At 40.1% G+C, this 20645-nt stretch overlaps 2 protein-coding genes across 3 annotated transcripts; both read left to right on the plus strand.

The window, feature by feature from the left end:
* Positions 1 to 1119: 1119 nt before the first annotated feature.
* Positions 1120 to 5834, plus strand: LOC124138390 (BTB/POZ domain-containing protein 6-like). Its single transcript, XM_048389692.1, has 3 exons — positions 1120 to 1208; positions 2730 to 3012; positions 3523 to 5834. The coding sequence occupies exons 2-3, from the start codon at positions 2744 to 2746 to the stop codon at positions 4592 to 4594; spliced, it is 1341 nt and encodes a 446-aa protein (XP_048245649.1). The 5' UTR covers positions 1120 to 1208; positions 2730 to 2743; the 3' UTR covers positions 4595 to 5834.
* Positions 5835 to 14118: 8284 nt separating this feature from the next.
* On the plus strand, positions 14119 to 18642 carry LOC124127751 (BTB/POZ domain-containing protein 2-like). Of its 2 annotated transcripts, none has more exons than XM_046491116.2 (3): positions 14119 to 14198; positions 15243 to 15525; positions 16002 to 18642. In XM_046491116.2, the coding sequence occupies exons 2-3, from the start codon at positions 15257 to 15259 to the stop codon at positions 17086 to 17088; spliced, it is 1356 nt and encodes a 451-aa protein (XP_046347072.2). In that variant the 5' UTR covers positions 14119 to 14198; positions 15243 to 15256; the 3' UTR covers positions 17089 to 18642. The 2 variants fall into 2 exon arrangements, with proteins under 2 accessions (XP_046347072.2, XP_048245647.1); XM_048389690.1 differs by lacking the exon at positions 14119 to 14198 and adding an exon at positions 14213 to 14632.
* Positions 18643 to 20645: the final 2003 nt, after the last annotated feature.

Raw genomic sequence — 20645 nt, forward strand, 5'->3', positions numbered from 1 at the left:
TCTTTTTGAAGTTGATTATGACAATGGAGGTTGGGACCGTTTTTCCGTTTCTAGTTGAGGTTATTCTACGCGTGCTAGTGATTAGGGGTTGAGGGTTTTGGTCTTGGTTTATGTTAGCTTCTAGAGAGTATAATTGTAAGTCCTCAGTTGTTTCCCTTGGGTTAACCCTAATTACGCCTCGTGTATATTGTTGCCAATTAGGTGTTTGTTTGATTACCGTGACGTGGAATATTTGAGTTATTTTATTTGCTGCGTTCTAAGATTCTCGGTTAGGGAAGATTATCTGGTATCCTTTGTTGGCTTTTTTAATATTGTTGTAATTTATTTTTTCTCTTTTAAACCAAAGTCCTAAACATAGATAAATAAGTTGCAATCTTTATATATACCATCAAATACATACTGTATGTATTCTTAAGAAACGACTCTCCTCTCCTCTCCTCTCCTCTCCTGTCCTCTCCTCTCCTCTCCTCTCCTCTCCTCTGTTTGAACAGCACGGGCGCTAATCTAAACTATGGTTATCCGGTGTTTTTATAGCCATTACTGTTTTCTCGCTTTCGTGGGACAAATACCCCAACTTGGGTTTTCGCTTTACTGATACTAGGGAAAATTGGATTTTCGCTAACCCGGCACGACACCCAACTCTCTTCCGTTAGCGAAGTGGGAAGCGGGACAATCTCATTAACCTTGGATCTTTGGTCTCACTACCGCTAAACGAAATACGTGATGTCAGCCCACTTTTTGGTTATGTCAGAATGACCTTTCACGCGACCAATCAGAAAGTCGCTTACCAAATCGGCCAAGTGATTCTTGGAAGGTGATTTCTAATCACACACACACACACACACACACACACACACACACACACACACACACACACACACACACACACACACACACACACACACACACACACACACACACACACACACACACATACACACACACACACACATACACACACTCACACATGCACTTACATGTAAGTACAAAAATCTTGAACGCAACGTTGAACCCCATTTTACCTCGTCTAGAACTGTTAAAAATTGACCCAGTGATTGACGGAGTTCCGTTTAATATGAACCGAAGCGCACATAAAATATACACCTGGATAGCGGAAGTCTTGTCAAAACGAAACAAGGATTACAGTTGTCTGACAGGCGAAGGACGCTCTCTCGCGTCCTGTGTTCAAACCATCGGCACCAACTCAGGTAAGGGGTAAACTGTTCACACAACTGTACTGAACAATGGTTTGTCTGGTGTAGAATGTGTAGCAGTATTTACCAGATTTAGTAGTTTACACTCAGTTGTTGACAACACAGCCACGTGCACACCCTGTTTGATATACAACTGCAGATATTGTAACAGTCATTTGTCAGTCAGTCAGTATCACATAGATCAGGTGATACTTAACACAGCTGCCGACTGTCCTGTCATTACGCGTGTGACTGTTTGTGACTGAAGCCATATTGAAGTGGAAGCAAACCATGTGTGGAATCCACAGAGTAAATCGTTACAAGGGTTTTGTGTTAGACTCTAGAGTTGTGTCCCTTTGATCATCTTGTGCAAGTCAAAACATGCACCTGTCTTCATACGTTCATTGTGACTTGAGTTGTAAACATTTATTGTTAGTGGCTTGGTCGTTGTCTCGCATATTTGTGCTTTAAACACTGAATAAGGTTGACTGTTAAAGGGCGGAAATGTGATTTTGTTCGATTGAAATAGTGAAGTATGACACTTGAGTATGGGTAACTGGACAGTTGTTGGTGTCATCTGAACATATCCAGATGTCGACCCTCACGCTTGCAAGGGCATCTTCATCGAGGGTAAGGAAAACAATTATAGGTGACCTGCACTGTGAACACCTTAACTTGCCAATTTGACGGTTGTGGTTCTAGTTGTGTACATCTAGGCGACTATATGTCATTTATATTTTGTGTGTGTGTTTTTTTGTGTTTTGTGTTTTTTGTTGTTATTGTTTGTTTGTTTGTTTGGGGAGGGGGGGGTGGGGGGGGGGGGGGGGGGGGGGGGGGGTGTTGGTTGTTGGTTGGTTGTGTGACTGGCTGAACAAAACGATACTCGAAGTTAACGATGTGCATTATCTTTACAGAGTTGTGTCCCTTTGATATTCATGCTCACCATCTGCACTACAGGCATCTGATTCACTTTATATGTAAGACACTTGAGCTTTGTACCTGTGTTAAATGTGTGTCAAAAGTCGTCTTTGGGTATGCATTTTGAATAGGGTTGACTGCAAAGTTGCGTGAAATATAATTGTATAGACTAAGATAGTGATGTTTGACACTTTACTGGATAGTTGTAGATTTCATCCAACATAAGGTATCAGAAAGTGATATCTGACCTACGAAGAAACTACCTCAATTTGCATTTATTGCTCATTTTCAGATAGGCGTGTATCATATATATATATATATATATATATATATATATATATATATATATATATATATATATATATATAAACAATTGTTGTCTGGCAATGCTCAAAAGTGATTTATAAGTGCATTTGCAAAGGGCAAATCAGTGATGAACATTATGTGAATAGACTTCTGAAAGCACCATGCAAAGTGTAGCTGATTCTGTAGGTTTTGATTTAAAAGAAGTGAATTTTAATACTCATGCAGTTATTATCGAATAATGGAATGGTTATGTATATTTAAGGTTTAAATCATCTACTCACGGCTTTTGTCTGTATATTCCTGTATTGTCAGTTCCAAGCTTCGCAATGTCCGGTGAGAGCCGAAAATCTGGATATGTGGACAACTGGCAGTCAGGGAAGACTGTCACAGAGTGTAATCTGCGCATGCTCGACACGGAAGACTTCTGTGACGTCACTTTCCTGTTGGGGTCAGAGAAACAGGTGGTCCGAGCTCACCGCTACGTTCTTGTCAGTCGCAGCTGTGTCTTCCATGCCATGCTCTGTGGCCCCCTGGCGGAGAAAGGGGAGGTAACCATTCCTGACATTGCGGCAGACATCTTCAAAGAGTTCCTGAGGTTCGATTAATCTTTTAATTTTACAAAACAATCAAATACCCAATGACAAAACACCTTCCATTTGTCTTTGCGTGATATATACCAATGTCTCAAAGTCACTTGGCAGACAGAAATGTATTCCTCCACAATGAGGGTCCATTTAATATTTCCTTGAAGTGTTCAGTCATCCTGCGTCATCAAGGTAGCCTAGTTGTATCTGTGATACATGACTACCCGACCAAGCACGTCTGAAGTAAGAATATCATGTAGGTTAACATATAAAGGTTACTATAAACGTCCTCACTACAGAATAACCAGTATGAATTATCCCACGAAACAGATTCCATTGGGTGTAAAAGGCAAAGTGGCGATGAACATGTTGTAAATGGATCACTGAAATGTCTGAACAAGTGACATATATAAAAGACAACCTAACCTGATTGTGCTATTTGGATTTGAATTAAGTTGAAAAATATCATGAAACCTTGGTTGTAATTAATCGTAACATGGTAATCTTACACACTGTTGTAGGTATGTGTACACAGAAAAGACTACTATCAACACTGAAACAGTCACAGGACTGATGTACACCTCCAGGAAGTATTCTCTAGATGCATTGTACGATCTGTGTGTAACGTTCCTGGAGACGTCCCTGTCAGAAGACAATGTCTGCCAGATCCTGGAGGAGTGTCATGGTTACGAGGAGCTAGACCTGGAACAGAAGGCCCTGAAGATCCTGACTGAAGGAGGGGAGAGTGTCATCAAATCTCCAGGATTTGTTAGTCTTTGTCCTGACTGTCTGGAAAAGTTCCTTAAATCAAACACTCTGAACCTGAAAGAGTCAGACATATTTGAAGCAGTCGTATCGTGGACAAAGGAGCGGTGCAGGAAGGAAGGTGTGAGTGACGCGCCTGAGAACAGACGGAGACTCCTAGGAGATATGAGGTATCAGATCCGGTTTACCAGCATCCCCCTGGAGATCCTGGTGAAAGTTGTTGGCCGATCTGGTGTGCTGACAAACAGTGAGAGAGTTCAGATAATTGACAGATCTGTTGACTCGACTGTTGATATTTCTCCATTTACAACTGTACAGAGAATGAAATCAGGCGTTGCTCAGATACAAGAGTCCTATATTTGTAAACATGTAAGCAGATTTCCATATATGTCAGAATGTTGGTATTCTGCTAATACACGCTTCAGGCATGCTATCTCGTTTTCTGTCACTCACAGCATTCACCTGAAAGGATGTCAGCTCTTCCGTGAACAGAGTAATGAAGATATCCTACTGATTATATGGGTGTATGACCAAAATAACACAGTGGTTGCTGCACCCTTACGGAACACTTGGCTGACTCTTCACAGGAACCAAAAGATGACTGATGTCCTATTTCCCGAGTCTGTACTACTGCAGCCAAGCAAAACCTACACTCTGTGTGTGGACCTAGCTCCCGGTAAGTATTACAGCGGTGTTCATGGAAAGAAGACTGTAACCAGTGATGGAGTACAGTTCACTTTCTCACACTCCCCACTTGACACTGCAGGAACATCACCACAGTGTGGAAACATACCTGGCTTGATATTCAGCATCCCAACAGAGATGTAGTGTGTGAATTCATGGTGAAACTGTCAATTCTTCCACTCAACCATGGGATGAGATAATGACCACAACATTCAGCTAACATCCTGTGTGCTGTTTGTACAGGATTTGATGTGAATACTTTACTGAAATTTGAATTGGATGTACTTTTAAACAACACTGACAGCTTGTGCATTGTATGTTACGTTCACATGTAACATCATTTCCGTTTCATAGTTTCCATAGATTGACTGTCTGCCTGTGTGATAATGTGATTTACATATCAAATAATGAAATATTGTACTACACACTGGAGTGTTTTAATGTTTCGATTGCAGCTTAACACATCTTCTTACATCAAGTGACGCGTGCATGTGTAAGCGTTACTGTTATGAATGTACAGAGATGTTGCTCCAAGCTGTGTACAGTGATTAGCCCCTGCCTACAGAAACAAATACCTTGTTGGGTTGTGTTTCGCCGTTGTCAGACATTCTTTATATATAGACTCACAACACCAGATACACTTCCAAATTTCATTTTAATCATAATATTTCAATTACTAAATACAGTTAAGTTAGCGAGAAAATAAGTCAATTCTTAACATTAAGTTCACTGATGGCCTATACTCGGTTCTCTGCAAACACGGGTTCGTCTATTCAAATAAATATAACTTTAGCCAAAAACATATTGGGAATTAGTCAGGCAGGGTAGGGTGACTACGGCAGTCTGTAATTTGTTGTCTCCAATCTAGGACCTTTACAACTTAAACTGTAACGGATTTGTTTTCTTCTCTCATGATCAGTGTACACACACACACGCACGCACGCACACACGCACACACACACACACACGCATGCACGCACGCACCCCAAACAAAACAAACAAACTGTCGTCATTGTTCCTGGCGTTGATAAAATACTTGGCAATTTATGAAGTCAATGTCTTGCTGAACTATGTACCAATCCAGATATGCAGAAAATTATCAGATTGTAGAGCTTTCTTTTTGATATTGCATCTTTAAATTATTGATTGTACCTACAACTCACATCAAAAGGAGGGACCATGGTGATAGAAAGCCAGCAACTCATTAATGTGATTACTACATCAATATTGACATTAAGTATGGGACATTGCACCTGTAATTCTGTTTGTGTAACCTGAACATATTATTTGAATCACCTGCGCTAGAAACATACTTTCCGTCACTACGCAAGCGAGCTACATTCATGTGATGTTCAATATATCTCAATAAAAACTGCGGATATTATTGTTATTATTGTTAATAACCATGTCTAACCAGGTTGGCGTCTCTGCGCAGAGGGTATGGTGGCTTAGCATTGGTTGTTATTGTTGATCCATCGTCCAGTTATATATATATATATATATATATATATATAACTGGACGATGGATCAACAATAACAATATTCGTTATATATACAGTCTTTAACGAATAAGGTCAATAAAAAAGTAAAGAGACATGATAAAAAAATTAGTAAACGTTAATTGATTTTAATTAACTTGAGGAAACTACTCATACCTTCAGAAATTTGTATTTGACCATCATTTACACACGCTACAAGATGCCCTTTTAAAAATACATACATAATTTAGTATCTAAAGAGGACCAGCCCATACGATATTCTTATGATGGAAAAACTGCCAGTATTCGAAACAGCTCTTCTTAATATTTGAGAGTAGATAGGCCCTAAGTTTATGCTTGTATGGTAACCATGAACACACAATGCCATTTAGAAAGTGGTCAAATGTAACAAATGTTACATTTGGGATAACTATTTCTGAGTAAAGTACAGATTCTCGTACATTTTCTGAGCGCCGTCCTGGATTCGAACCCATACTTACAGAGTGAGTACGAGATTCTGTACTTTACTCAGAAAGTGTGATCCCAAATATAACACTTGTTACTTTTAACCACTTTCTAAATTGCATTGTGCTTTCATAGCTTTCGGCCATGGGAGCTGTGCCAATTTACACACGTCAGAGGGGTAGAAAAAGTACGTGATCTAGACTACCAGTTATTGGATTTTCATTTTGTGGAAGCCTCTGTGGCTGAGTGGGTTAGATCGCTGACTATGTGTGCTGGCGATTAGGTGCCTCACTCTTGCAGTGTGGGTTCGAATCCCGGAGTATTGTCGAATTATAGATTATTATTTTAATTGTTCGCAACTAGTTTTACTTCTAAACTGTGATAGTCTAGTTATTATACTGTCCGTCGTTAACAGAGTTTATTCATCTAAGTTTAAATTGCATTAATGTTCTCGTCACTATATGGCTGAAATAAAAATGACGTAAAATTTTAACTCACTCACTCGAATTTCGGACGGGACTCAACCCCCAAACGTACAGGAATCTGTACTTAACTCAGAAAGTGTTACATGGTAACCACGGCCTGTAGAAAATATAGTAAAGCGTCCATGGTTGACTTGGGGTAAAGGCAAGTGGTGGTGTAGCGACTTGAATTAAATGTGTTTGATGCCAATTTGTGTGAGCATAATCCCCTAAATGTATTCTCGTACTAATCGAAAACAAAAATATACAGAAGGTCCTGTTTTGCAAAGAATGGGTTGCCTAAAATGTAGCAGCTTTGGTTGGCTCTACATATGAGGATCTGGAACCGAATTGAGCATGATTCATTTCTTGATAAATAATCATATTATAGTGTGATCTTATCTCGATTCCATCCAGTGTTCATGTAGACTTTACATTTAGTGTTCATGTAGTCTTTTCATTAAGTGTTCATGTAGTCTTTACATTTAGTGTTCATGTAGTCTTTTCATTTAGTTTTCATGTAGTCTTTACATTTAGTGTTCATGTAGTCTTTTCATTAAGTGTTCATGTAGTCTTTACATTTAGTGTTCATGTAGTCTTTTCATTTAGTGTTCATGTAGTCTTTTCATTTAGTGTTCATGTAGTCTTTTCATTTAGTGTTCACGTAGTCTTTTCATTTAGTGTTTACGTAGTCTTTTCATTTAGTGTTCATGTAGTCTTTTCATTTAGTGTTCGTGTAGTCTTTTCATTTAGTGTTCATGCAGTCTTTACATTTAGTGTTTTTGTAGTCTTTTCATTTAGTGTTCATGTAGTCTTTTCATTTAGTGTTCGTGTAGTCTTTTCATTTCGTGTTCATGCAGTCTTTACATTTAGTGTTTTTGTAGTCTTTTCATTTAGTGTTCATGTTGTCTTTTCATTTAGTGGTCACGTAGTTTTTTCAATTGGAGTTCATATCACCACAAGTTGACATTTATATAGTTCGTGTCGTATCGGGGTATTGAGTGAATGCGTCACATGGTTGCTATGAGACAGGAGTGTGGACGTGAGACGCAGCAAAACAAGAAGTGGAGAAGTATCGTCGGCTGTTACAAATGCACACGGCGCCCACAGCTTCACTTGTTGTTTTGCTGTGTGTAAATAGATGTCACGTTATTGGTCAGCTAGGGTGTTTTAGTTGAAACATTATTTATATTTCTCAATAAACCGGAGTGATAGTTTTATATCAGTCATGTAGTATACAACCCAAATGACGTGAACAAAAACATTCTATCTTTGTAGAGAGGAAAGAGACACATCTTTCAGTGTCCCCTGCTATTTCTTGAATGACTATCTGTGGCGACTAATGGGATCGGGTATTCAGACTCGCTGACGTGGTTGTTTCATGTCTTCGTATCCCAATGCATCACTGCAGAAAATGATTGCGGGAGCGGATGTATGTTGTTTGACCAGCCGACACTATTCCAGTTTTATCACTGCCTGTAAATAATTGAATCTTAGAAAGGCATACAAGAGGTTTAAAACAACGATCCACCCGTTAGGAGTAGGATCCCAATCAATCAGCCAGGAAACTACCCGACCCCTGTCGATCAGATCTTTCCATTGAGTGAGTGAGTGAGTGAGTGAGTGAGTATGGTTTGACGCCGCTTTAAGCAATTTTGCAGCCATATAAAGGCACCCATGTTGGGCATCGAACCCGGGTTTAAGGCGTGACGAGCGAACTCCTTAACCACTAGGCTATCCCATCGCTACTAGATCCGACATTTGTGGAGAACTCGTTGAGTTTGGTTGGTGGCTTTTTATGGTTCATTATTTACATAGCTGGCAACAAACAACGTTTGTTTTTTAAGAATATAAGGGGTCACAACATGCCGTGTCGTCGGTGCAGTGTCCTGTGCAGAGTTGCGTCCCTTAGGCTAACCGGAAACCTATGATTGTAAGTTCGAATCTCATATTCAACCTGATTGGGCGTTTTAGCACCATATTCGTTCTCATTGGTTTCACCAACCTCGCGGACATGTGCTATGTGGATTTAAATCTCGTTTTTGTTGTTTCTGTCAGGTACAATTGATAATTTCATCAAAATCTAAAAGGTGAAAGGCAGAGGACAATTCACCCATGTCCCAATAAAAACTGTTAGGCGTGTAACATATGGACTGTGTAACAATAGGATGGATACAAAACGAGAAGCGCTGGAAAAAATAGAGGTTGAAATGTTTAATGAAGCGTCACATGATATATGATTTACATCACACTTTTGGAATAAAACATCTGTAGTAGTAGACATCAGCTCGACTGCTCAGTCATGGTAGTCGTAGTAGTGAGTGAGTATGGTTTTACGCCGCTTTAAGCAATAGTTCAGCAATATCACGGCGGAGTAGCAGTAGTTGTAGCAGTAGCAGTATTGGTATTGACAGTAGCAGTAGAAGCAGGCAGTACAATAAGTAGCAGTAGGTGTAGTAGTAGCAGTATTTGGTATTGATAGTAGTAGCAGCAGAGAGCACTAGTAGTAGCAGTAGCAGTAGTAGTGAACAGAACAGTAGCAGTAGCTGTAGTAGTAGCAGAAGCTGTAGCAGTGACGGCGATAGTGATAGGATTCGTATGAAGGGAAGTTGCCTGAAGGAGTACTATATGACTGGGTCTGACTATAACACATCTATAACGTACTTTCACATTTAGTCTGTACACATGAAACAGAGCGAACATGACTATAAGTATAACAACATTGACTTGAAAAGTGTGAGGCAGGTGAAGAGGTAGTTCATCAGGTATGAAGCTGGCACGTGACTGAAGAGGAAGTCAGCGTTTTCTCAGTCTCTGTGTCTCCGTCGCGCCATCCTTGGTCTGAGCCTGGGAACAAAAACAAGCACAGAGTAAGGCCAAGTCGTCTGAGTCACCGCAATTCGCTGTGCAGGGTTGTGTCCCTTGACGTGCCGAACTTATGATCGTGGGTTCGAATCCCAGACTCGCCTTCATAATGACGCTTGGTTTGCCGCTTAGAAGTCTTTCACAAGTAATCTCGAAGTCTGGGGCTCCCATGGACCATATAAGGCATCATTTTGCAACACTGCTGAACCGGATATACAAATACCTTGTTTAAATATTTAGTTGAGTAAAAACAATTCTTGAGCTAGCTAAGTTCTCAAAATAGTGGCTTTATTAAATAGTGTTGCGAACATTAGGCAATAAGTTCTTTACAAGTTGGCATTACATTGATGCGTGGAGCTCAATAGAAGTTGTGATTGACACTGCTTTTAACAGTATTACAGTTATATCACGGCGTGTCAGCTCAATGTTGGAGGAAAGTCCGAAGTGATGCAGGTCTGTGACGTTTAGCACTTCGGTGACATCCACGAGAACGGGTATGATGCTGACAAACCTAGATACATAATCGGGGCGAACCGAGATTCGAACCCACAATCATAGGTTTCTGGAGTGCCCAAGGAACGCAACTCTGCACTGCGAATCGCGGCGCCTTAGACGACTGGGCCACCCATGCCCCCTCAATAGACGTAATCCTGATTGGGAACAACATCTGTATATTATCAGATTGCTTTAGAGCTTTGACAACGCTATCTATTTTATGACAAATCATCTCAAACGATAAGGAAAGATATATCGAATTAATGGAGCGTTACTGTATAAGAAATGAGTGTAATTGGTGAAATTATGAAGAATACTGAATAGTATTTATGAAACAGAAAGGTCATCTTAGGAACGCGATATCCAACATACACAAGAGCGGATTTAAGGAATCGGATCCCACTCCAACCCTGAAGTTAAACATGTTTGTTTGTTTGAGTCTGGACCAGACAATCTCGTGATTGACACCATGAGCATCGATCCACGTAAATGGGATACAATTCCAAGTCACCGAGCGTGACCACGCAATCCATTTATTCGCCTCGGACGACAAGCTTATGTTGCTGGGGACGTATATTCTTTACCGGAATCCCCAGGGGTAGTTAAACATGGGAACCACCCACCGTATTAATACCTCTCCCTGGGGACAAAAGATTCAGAAAAGTCTGAGAATTTCAATTTCACATGTATGTAGGTACGTTCAAAAGATTTCATTATGATATTAGATCTAGACCAAGGTAAGTATTCATTTCACTCAATACTTCACGGGCTTGTGGAGGAACTTTGGGGACGGAGCAATGGAGTAAAATGTGCCCTACTGAAGCAATGTGTGGAGTACATGGCCATAAGTACTTTACATGCTGCACGGAAAATATTGTTCTGTCATCTCTGAGCGGTCATTGGTTATGCTTTCCCTCTTGCTGGAAGGAGGTCGTGTCTTTATTGGTCGGTTTGTAATAACAACTACATCCCTAAAAGCGGTCGTATGTATTCACGGTAAAGGGAGGAGCGCAGTGTATACAAACAAGTGATGTTTTGACGAAGGATGAAATGACTTATTGTAATGACGAAGTCTCCATCTCTATCCAAGTGCATGATGACACCGTTCTTGTCTTGAGTCATCTTCTCGATGAAGAGTTCGTTTCGTAGAGGCTCTGAAACAAGTAGGAAAGTAGGAAAGATGTTTATAAACATAATGCAGATACACAGATGAATTGTTCTTGACCATAAGCGCGAGATGCCCAACTCTCGGTTATGGGCCGGAAGAGCGGAACCTAGCCATAATCAACTCTAAAATCTCTTCGCTTTCGTGAAGCTACAGTAAGACTGGTCACGCTACAGTAAACACGGGATATTGCTGTACCAGGACTCTCAAATTACAAGAAAAACACAGAAATGCGTATACCGTATTTACAGTAGTAATTTATTAGATGCTGAAGTATAGTATAGTTGCACAAAAGTACTTTACATTTAACAAATTTAATAACTCTAATACTTTAATATTTCATAGATGTACATTATACTTTCTACAAAAACAACAATTACTTATATCTTAAAATATGGTTAATACATAAATACATTCTATAATAAATTTGTCATTCACTCCAAGTGGATCAGGTCACCAACGTGATCTGTGTACTCAACGAATTGGCATCCTGCCACCCACGTTGTCGTGACGTAGTCCATGAAGGCTGCGACCCTGCGACCCGCGGGACTGTCAGCGATGGCTTGGAGCCAGATGTCGTCGACTTGTCCAAGGGAAGCAGAGGCAAGGCTGCAGCTCTTCTCACCAGTCGTCGCACTTCATCATTGTTCTTGTAGTCCGTAGCCAGACCTTCCTTCTGTACTCGACGCCAAATGCACTGGGTGAAGTGAAAATAACAGCCCCTGATCAAAGTGTTTGGAAAGGCACTCCGTACGGCATTGTGGGCCTCGATTTCAAAGTCTAACTGGAAAGTTCTTGGATTGAAGTAACAATTCTGCTGTTGAGCCATTAGACGTAAATGTTCAAATGTCCTGGTGTACGTATTTTCGGACTTGTTCGGGAGCAGACAGTACACAAGCGGGAACATGTGGCCTTAGAATTCAGCATGCAATGTGTAGATCTGCTCAAACAGTCGTGGAGCCGAGGAGAAGGTGCCGTCACCAAACACTTCATCTGCTGCACAAAGGTGCTCAATATTTGTTGTTGTGCTTGCTTATGGGAGAGTGTTGTTGCCATATGGGCTGTAGGGTGCTTGGATGAGGGTCGTGTTGTGGTGGTCATTTTGAGGTTTGTTTTGCATGCGGGGGTTGATGTTTTGGCTATGTGAGATGTGGGAGGGTTCGTGGTTGGTTGAATGGCTGCTTGTGTGTGTGAGGTGGGTGCGGTTTCTCGGTAGGGGCCCCAGACAGAGCTGTCGGTTATTAGTGTGGTGTTTGTTTGTGGGATGGTGTTTGGGTGTGGTGTAGGGAGGAGTGGTTTAGATGCAGGTGTAGCAAATTTTCGTGTTTGGATTTAAGCCGTGTCTATGTGTATGTGTTTGTTGGCCTGCTGGGTGAGTGTGTGTCTGTTTGGGCATTGGTTTGAAAGTGAAGTGTGTTGGGTAGATTTGCAGTGGATGCACCAGGGTGTGCATGTGCCTGGGCAGTCTGTTTGTGCGCATTTTTTACATTTAGTTTTACGGTATGTGCATTGGGAGGCAGTGTGGTTGTATTTGAGGCACTTTGAACATTGCTTAACCTGCTTTATATAGGGTTTGACTTCTATACTTCACATATGTGTTTGGGGGCTTCAGGGAATTTAGCTGTCTTTTTGAAGTTGATTATGACAATGGAGGTTGGGACCGTTTTTCCGTTTCTAGTTGAGGTTATTCTACGCGTGCTAGTGATTAGGGGTTGAGGGTTTTGGTCTTGGTTTATGTTAGCTTCTAGAGAGAATAATTGTAAGTCCTCAATTGTTTCCCTTGGGTTAACCCTAATTACGCCTCGTGTATATTGTTGCCAATTAGGTGTTTGTTTGATTACCGTGACGTGGAATATTTGAGTTATTTTATTTGCTGCGTTCTAAGATTCTCGGTTAGGGAAGATTATCTGGTATCCTTTGTTGGCTTTTTTAATATTGTTGTAATTTATTTTTTCTCTTTTAAACCAAAGTCCTAAACATAGATAAATAAGTTGCAATCTTTATATATACCATCAAATACATACTGTATGTATTCTTAAGAAACGACTCTCCTCTCCTCTCCTCTCCTGTCCTCTCCTCTCCTCTCCTCTCCTCTGTTTGAACAGCACGGGCGCTAATCTAAACTACAGTAATCCGGTGTTTTTATAGCCATTACTGTTTTCTCGCTTTCGTGGGACAAATACCCCAACTTGGGTTTTCGCTTTACTGAAACTAGGGAAAATTGGATTTTCGCTAACCCGGCACGACACCCAACTCTCTTCCGTTAGCGAAGTGGGAAGCGGGACAATCTCATTAACCTTGGATCTTTGGTCTCACTACCGCTAAACGAAATATGTGATGTCAGCCCACTTTTTGGTTATGTCAGAATGACCTTTCACGCGACCAATCAGAAAGTCGCTTACCAGATCGGCCAAGTGATTCTTGGAAGGTGATTTCTAATCACACACACACACACACACACACACACACACACACACACACACACACACACACACACACACACACACACACACACACACACACACACACACACACACACACACACAGACCCCCCCCCACACACACACACACATACACACATGCACTTACATGTAAGTACAAAAATCTTGAACGCAACGTTGAACCCCATTTCACCTCGTCTTGAACTGTAAAAAATGACCTAGTGATTGACGAAGTTCCGTTTAATATGAACCGAAGCGCACATAAAATATACACCTGAATAGCGGAAGTCTTGTCAAAACGAAACAAGGATTACAGTTGTCTGACAGGTGAAGGACGCTCTCTCGCTCGCTGTGTTCAAACCATCGGCACCAACTCAGGTAAGGGGTAAACTGTTCACACAACTGTACTGAACAATGGTTGTATGTGTAGCAGTATTTACCAGATTTAGTAGTTTACACTCAGTTGTTGACAACACAGCCACACCCTGTTAGATATACAACTGCAGATATTGTAACAGTCATTTGTCAGTCAGTCAGTATCACATAGATCAGGTGATACTTAACACAGCTGCCGACTGTCCCGTGATTACGCGTGTGACTGTTTGTGACTGAAGCCATATTGAAGTGGAAGTAAACCATGTGTGGATTCCACAGAGTAAATCGTTACAAGGAGTTTGTGTTAGACTCTAGAGTTGTGTCCCTTTGATCATCTTGTGCCAAAAGATACCCGAAGTAAACGATGATTACAGAGTTGTGTCCCTTTGATATTCATGCTCACCATCTGCACTTCAGGCATCTGATTCACTTTATATGTTAGACACTTGAGGTTTGTACATTTTAATGTTTAAAAGTGTGTCAGAAGTCGTCTTTGGGTATGCTTTTTTTAATAGGGTTGACTGCAAAGTTGCGTGAAATATAATTGTATAGACTAAGAAAGTGAAGTTTGACACGTTACTGGATAGTTGTAGATTCCATCCAACATAAGGTATGAGAAACTGATATCTGACCTACGAAGAAACTACCACAATTTGCATTTATCGCTCATTTTCAGATAGGCGATTTTCACATACATACATACATACATACATACATACATACATACATACATACATATATATATACATGTATATATATATATGATATATAAGTTATATATAGAACCAAGGTGTTTGTTTGCAATTAAACCATTGTTGTTCAAAAGTGATTTATAAGTGCCTTTGCAAAGGGCAAATCAGTGATTAACATTATTTGAATGGACTCCTGAAAACACCATGCAAAGTGTAGCTGTTTCTGTAGGTTTTGATGTAAAACAAGTGAATTTTAATACTCATGCAGTTATTATCGAATAATGGAATGGTTATGTATATTTAAAGTTTAAATCATCTACTCACGGCTTTTGTCTGTATATTCCTGTATTGTCAGTTCCAAGTTTCGCAATGTCCTGTGAGAGCCGAGAATCTGGATATGTGGACAACTGGCAGTCAGGGAAGACTGTCACAGAGTGTAATCTGCGTATGCTCGACACGGAAGACTTCTGTGACGTCACTTTCCTGTTGGGGTCAGAGAAACAGGTGGTCCGAGCTCACCGCTACGTTCTTGTCAGTCGCAGCTGTGTCTTCCATGCAATGTTCTGTGGCCCCCTGGCGGAGAAAGGGGAGGTAACCATTCCTGACATTGCGGCAGACATCTTCAAAGAGTTCCTGAGGTTCGATTAATCTTTTAATTTTACAAAACAATCAAATACCCAATGACAAAACACCTTCCATTTTTCTTTGCGTGATATATACCAATGTCTCGAAGTCACTTGGCAGACAGAAATGTATTCCTCCACAATGAGGGTCAATTTAATATTTCCTTGAAGTGTTCAGTCATCCTGCTTCATCAAGGTAGCCTAGTTGTATCTGTGATACATGACTAAGAAGTAAGAATATCATGTAGGTTAACATATAAAGGTTACTATAAACGTCCTCACTACAGAATAACCAGTATGAATTATCCCATGAAACAGATTCCATTGGGTGTAAAAGTGCCGATGAAAATGTTGTAAATGGATCACTGAAATGTCTGAACAAGTGACAAATGTAAAAGACAACCTAACCTGATTGTGCTATTTGGATTTGAATTAAGTTGAAACCTTGGTTTTAATTAATCGTAACATTGTATTCCTACACACTGTTGTAGGTATGTGTACACAGACAAGACTACTATCAACACTGAAACAGTCACAGGACTGATGTACACCTCCAGGAAGTATTCTCTAGATGCATTGTACGATCTGTGTGTAACGTTCCTGGAGACGTCCCTGTCAGAAGATAATGCCTGCCAGATCCTGGAGCAGTGTCATGGTTACGGGGAGCTAGACCTGGAACAGAAGGCCCTGAAGATCCTGACTGAAGGAGGGGAGAGTGTCATCAAATCTCCAGGATTTGTAGGTCTTTGTCCTGACTGTCTGGAAAAGTTCCTTAAATCAAACACTCTGAACCTGAAAGAGTCCGACATATTTGAAGCAGTCGTGTCGTGGACAAAGGAGCGGTGCAGGAAGGAAGGTGTGAGTGACACGCCAGAAAACAGACGGAGACTCCTAGGAGATATGAGGTATGAGATCCGGTTTACCAGCATCCCCCTGGAGTTCCTGGTGAAAGTTGTTGGCCGATCTGGTGTGCTGACAAACAGTGAGAGAGTTCAGATAATTGACAGATCTGTTGACTCGACTGTTGATATTTCTCCATTTACAACTGTACAGAGAATGAAATCAGGCGTTGCTCAGATACAAGAGTCCAATATTTGCAAACATGTAAGCAGATTTCCAAACATAACAGAGTGCCATTGTTATTTTCAAGGCAGCAGGCATGCTATCTCGTTTTCTGTCACTCACAGCATTCACCTGAAAGGATGTCAGCTCTTCCGTGAAGAGATTAATGAAGACATCCTACTGAGTATATGGGTGTATGACCAAAATAACACAGTGGTTGCTGCACCCTTAAGGAACACTTTGAAGTCTCTTCACAGGAACCAAGAGATGACTGATGTCCTATTTCCCGAGTCTGTACTACTGCAGCCAAGCACAACCTACACTGTGTGTGTGGACCTAACTTCCGGGACCTATTACAGCGGGGTTTTTGGAAAGAAGACTGTTACCAGTAATGGAGTACAGTTCACATTCTCACACTCCCTACTGGACACTGCAGGAACATCACCAGAGACAGGAAACATACCTGGCTTGATATTCAGCATCCCAAAAGAGATGAAGTGTGTGAATTCATGGTGATACTGTCAATACATCCACTCACCCATGGGATGAGATAATGACCGCAACATTCAGCTGACATCCTATGTGCGTTTGTACAGGATTTGATGTGAATACTTTATTGAAATTTCAATTGGATGTACTTTTAAACAACACTGACAACTTGTGCATTGTATGTTACGTTCACATGTTACATCATTTCCGTTTCAAACAGACAGACAGTTTATTCAGTAAGAAGGCCATAGGCCCATAATATAGACAATGGTTGATTGCATGAACTACGCATGCCAAGGAAGTAGTCGATTTAAGTTTCTCTTAGCCGTTGACTTAGAATGACTGACTGCCTGTGAAATAATGCGATTTACATATCAAATAATCAAATATTGTACTACACACTGAAGTGTTTTAATGTTTCGATTGCAGCTTAACACATCTTCTTACATCAAGTGACGCGTGCATGTGTAAGCGTTACTGTTATGAATGTACAGAGATGTTGCTCCAAGCTGTGTACAGTGATTAGCCCCTGCCTACAGAAACAAATACCTTGTTGGGTTGTGTTTCGCCGCCATCAGTCATTCTTAATATATAGACTAACAACACCAGATACACTTCCAAATTTCATTTTAATCATAATATTTCATTTACTAAATACAGTTAAGTTAGCGAGAACATAAGTCAATCTTAACATTAAGTCCAAAAATGGCCTATACTCGGTTCTCTACTAACACAGGTTCGTCTATTCAAATAAATATAATTTTAGCCAAAAACATATTGGGAATTAGTCAGGCAGGGCAGGGTAGCTACGGCAGTCTGTAATTTGTTGTCTCCAATCTAGGACCTTTACAACTTCAACTGTAACGGGGGGCGGTCGGGTAGCCTAGTGGTTAAAGCGTTCGCTCGTCACGCCGAAGACCCGGGTTCAAATCCTGACATGGGTACAATGTGTGAAGCCCATTTCTGGTGTCCCCCACCGTGATATTGCTGGAATATTGCTAAAAGCGGCGTAAAACCATACTCACTCACTCACTCAACTGTAACGGATTTGTTTTCTTCTCCATTGATCAGTGTATACACACACGCATGCATGCACGCACACACGCACACAAAACAAATCAAACAATCTGTCGTCATTGTTCGTGGCGTTGATAAAATATTTGGCAATATATGAAGTCAATGCCTTGCTGAACTTTGTACCAATCCACATATGCAGAAAATTATCATATTATAGAACTTTCTTTTGCAATATATGAATTCAATGCCTTGCTGAACTATGTCCCAATCCAGATATGCAGAAAATTATCAGATTATAGAACTTTCTTTTTGATATTGCACCTTTAAATTATTGATTTTACCTACAGCTCACATAAAAAGGAGGGACCATGGTGATAGAAAGCCAGCAACCCATTATTGTGATTACTACATCAATAGTGACATTAAGTATGGGACATTGCACCTGTAATTCTGTTTGTGTAACCTGAACATATTATTTGAATCACCTGCGCTAGAAACATACTTTCTGTCACTACGCAAGCGAACTACATTCATGTGTTATTCAATAAATCTCAATAAAAACTGCGGATATTATTGTTATTATTGTTAATAACCATGTCTAACCAGGTTGGCGTCTCTGCGCAGAGGGTATGGTGGCTTAGCATTGGTTGTTGTTGTTAATACATCGTCCAGATTTATTGTGCCGTCCCTCATCTTTTTAATATATATTTTCGTTAGATATAACGTCTTTAATGAATAAGGTCAATAAAAAAAGTAAAGAGACATGATAAAAAAAGGAGACGTTAATTGATTTTAATTGACTTGAGAAAACTACTCATACCTTCGGAAATGAGTATTTGACCATCATTTACAAACGCTACAAGATGCCCTTTTAAAAACACATACATAATTTAGTATCTAAAGAGGACCAGCCCATACGATATTCTTATCATGGAAAAACTACCAGTATTCGAAACAGCTCTTCTTAATATTTGAGAGTAGATAGGCCCTAAGTTTATGCTTGTATGGTAACCATGAACACACAATGCCATTTAGAAAGTGGTCAAATGTAACAAATGTTATATTTGGAATAACACTTTCTGAGTAAAGTACAGATTCTCGTACATTTTCTGAGCGCCGTCCTGGATTCGAACCCACACTGATAGAGTGAGTACGAGAGTCTGTACTTTACTCACAAAGTGTGATCCCAAATATAACACTTGTTACTTTTAACAACATTCTAAATTGCATTGTGCGTTCATAGCTTTCGGCCATGGAAGCTGTGCCAATTTACACATGTCAGAGGGGTAGACAAAGTACGTGATCTAGAATACCAGTTGTCGGATTTTCATTTTGTGGAAGCCTCTGTGGCTGAGTGGGTTAGATCGCTGACTTTGTGTGCTGGCGATTAGGTGCCTCACTCTTGCAGTGTCGGTTCGAATCCCGGATGGGACTCAGAAATTGTCATCCCAAATATAACATTTGTTACATGGTAACCATGGCCTTTAGAAAATATAGTAAAGCGTCCATTGTTGACTTAGGGTAAAGGCAAGTGGTGGTGTAGCGACTTGAATCAAATGTGTTTGATGCCAATTTGTGTGAGCATAATCCCCTAAATGTATTCTCGATCTAATGGAAAACAAACATATACAGAAGGTACTGTTTTGCAAAGAATGGGTTGCCTAAAACGTAGCAACTTCGGTTGGCTCTAAATATGCGGATCCGGAACCGAATTGAGCATGATTCATTTCTTGATTAATAATCATATCATAGTGTGATCTTATCTCGATTCCATTCAGTGTTCACGGAGTCTTTTCACTTAGTGTTCACGTAGTCTTTTCATTTAGTGTTCATGTAGTCTTTTCATTTAGTGTTCACGTAGCCTTTTCATTTAGTGTTCACATAGTCTTTTCATTTAGTGTTCACGTAGTCTTTTCATTTAGTGTTCACGTAGTCTTTTCAGTTAGTGTTCACTTAGTCTTTTCATTTTGTGTTCACGTAGTCTTTTCATTTAGTGTTCACATAGTCTTTTCATTTAGTGTTCACATAGTCTTTTCATTTAGTGTTTTTGTAGTCTTTTCATTTAGTGTTCATGTAGACCTTCATTTAGTGTTCACGTAGCCTTTTCATTTAGTGTTCATGTAGACTTTACATTTAGCGTTCATGTCGACTTTACATTTAGTGTTCACTTAGTCTTTTCATTTTGTGTTTATGTAGACTTTTCATTTAGTGTTTACGTAGTCTTTTCATTTAGTGTTCATGTAGACTTTTCATTTAGTGTTCACTTAGTCTTTTCATTTTGTGTTCACGTAGTCTTTTCATTAAGAGTTCATGTAGTCTATTCATTTTGTGTTCGTGTAGTCTTTTCATTTAGTGTTCACGTAGTCTTTTCATTTAGCGTTCATGTAGTCTTTTCATTTAGTGTTCATGTTGTCTCTACATTCAGTGTTCCCGTAATCTTTTCATTTAGTGTTCACGTAGTCTTTTCATTTAGTGTTCATGTAGTCTTTTCATTTAGTGTTCACGTAGCCTTTTCATTTAGTGTTCACATAGTCTTTTCATTTAGTGTTCATGTAGTCTTTTCATTT

Source organism: Haliotis rufescens, unplaced genomic scaffold, assembly GCF_023055435.1.
Source record: "Haliotis rufescens isolate VD_foot unplaced genomic scaffold, xgHalRufe1.0.p SCAF_8, whole genome shotgun sequence".
Classification (NCBI taxonomy): domain Eukaryota; kingdom Metazoa; phylum Mollusca; class Gastropoda; order Lepetellida; family Haliotidae; genus Haliotis; species Haliotis rufescens.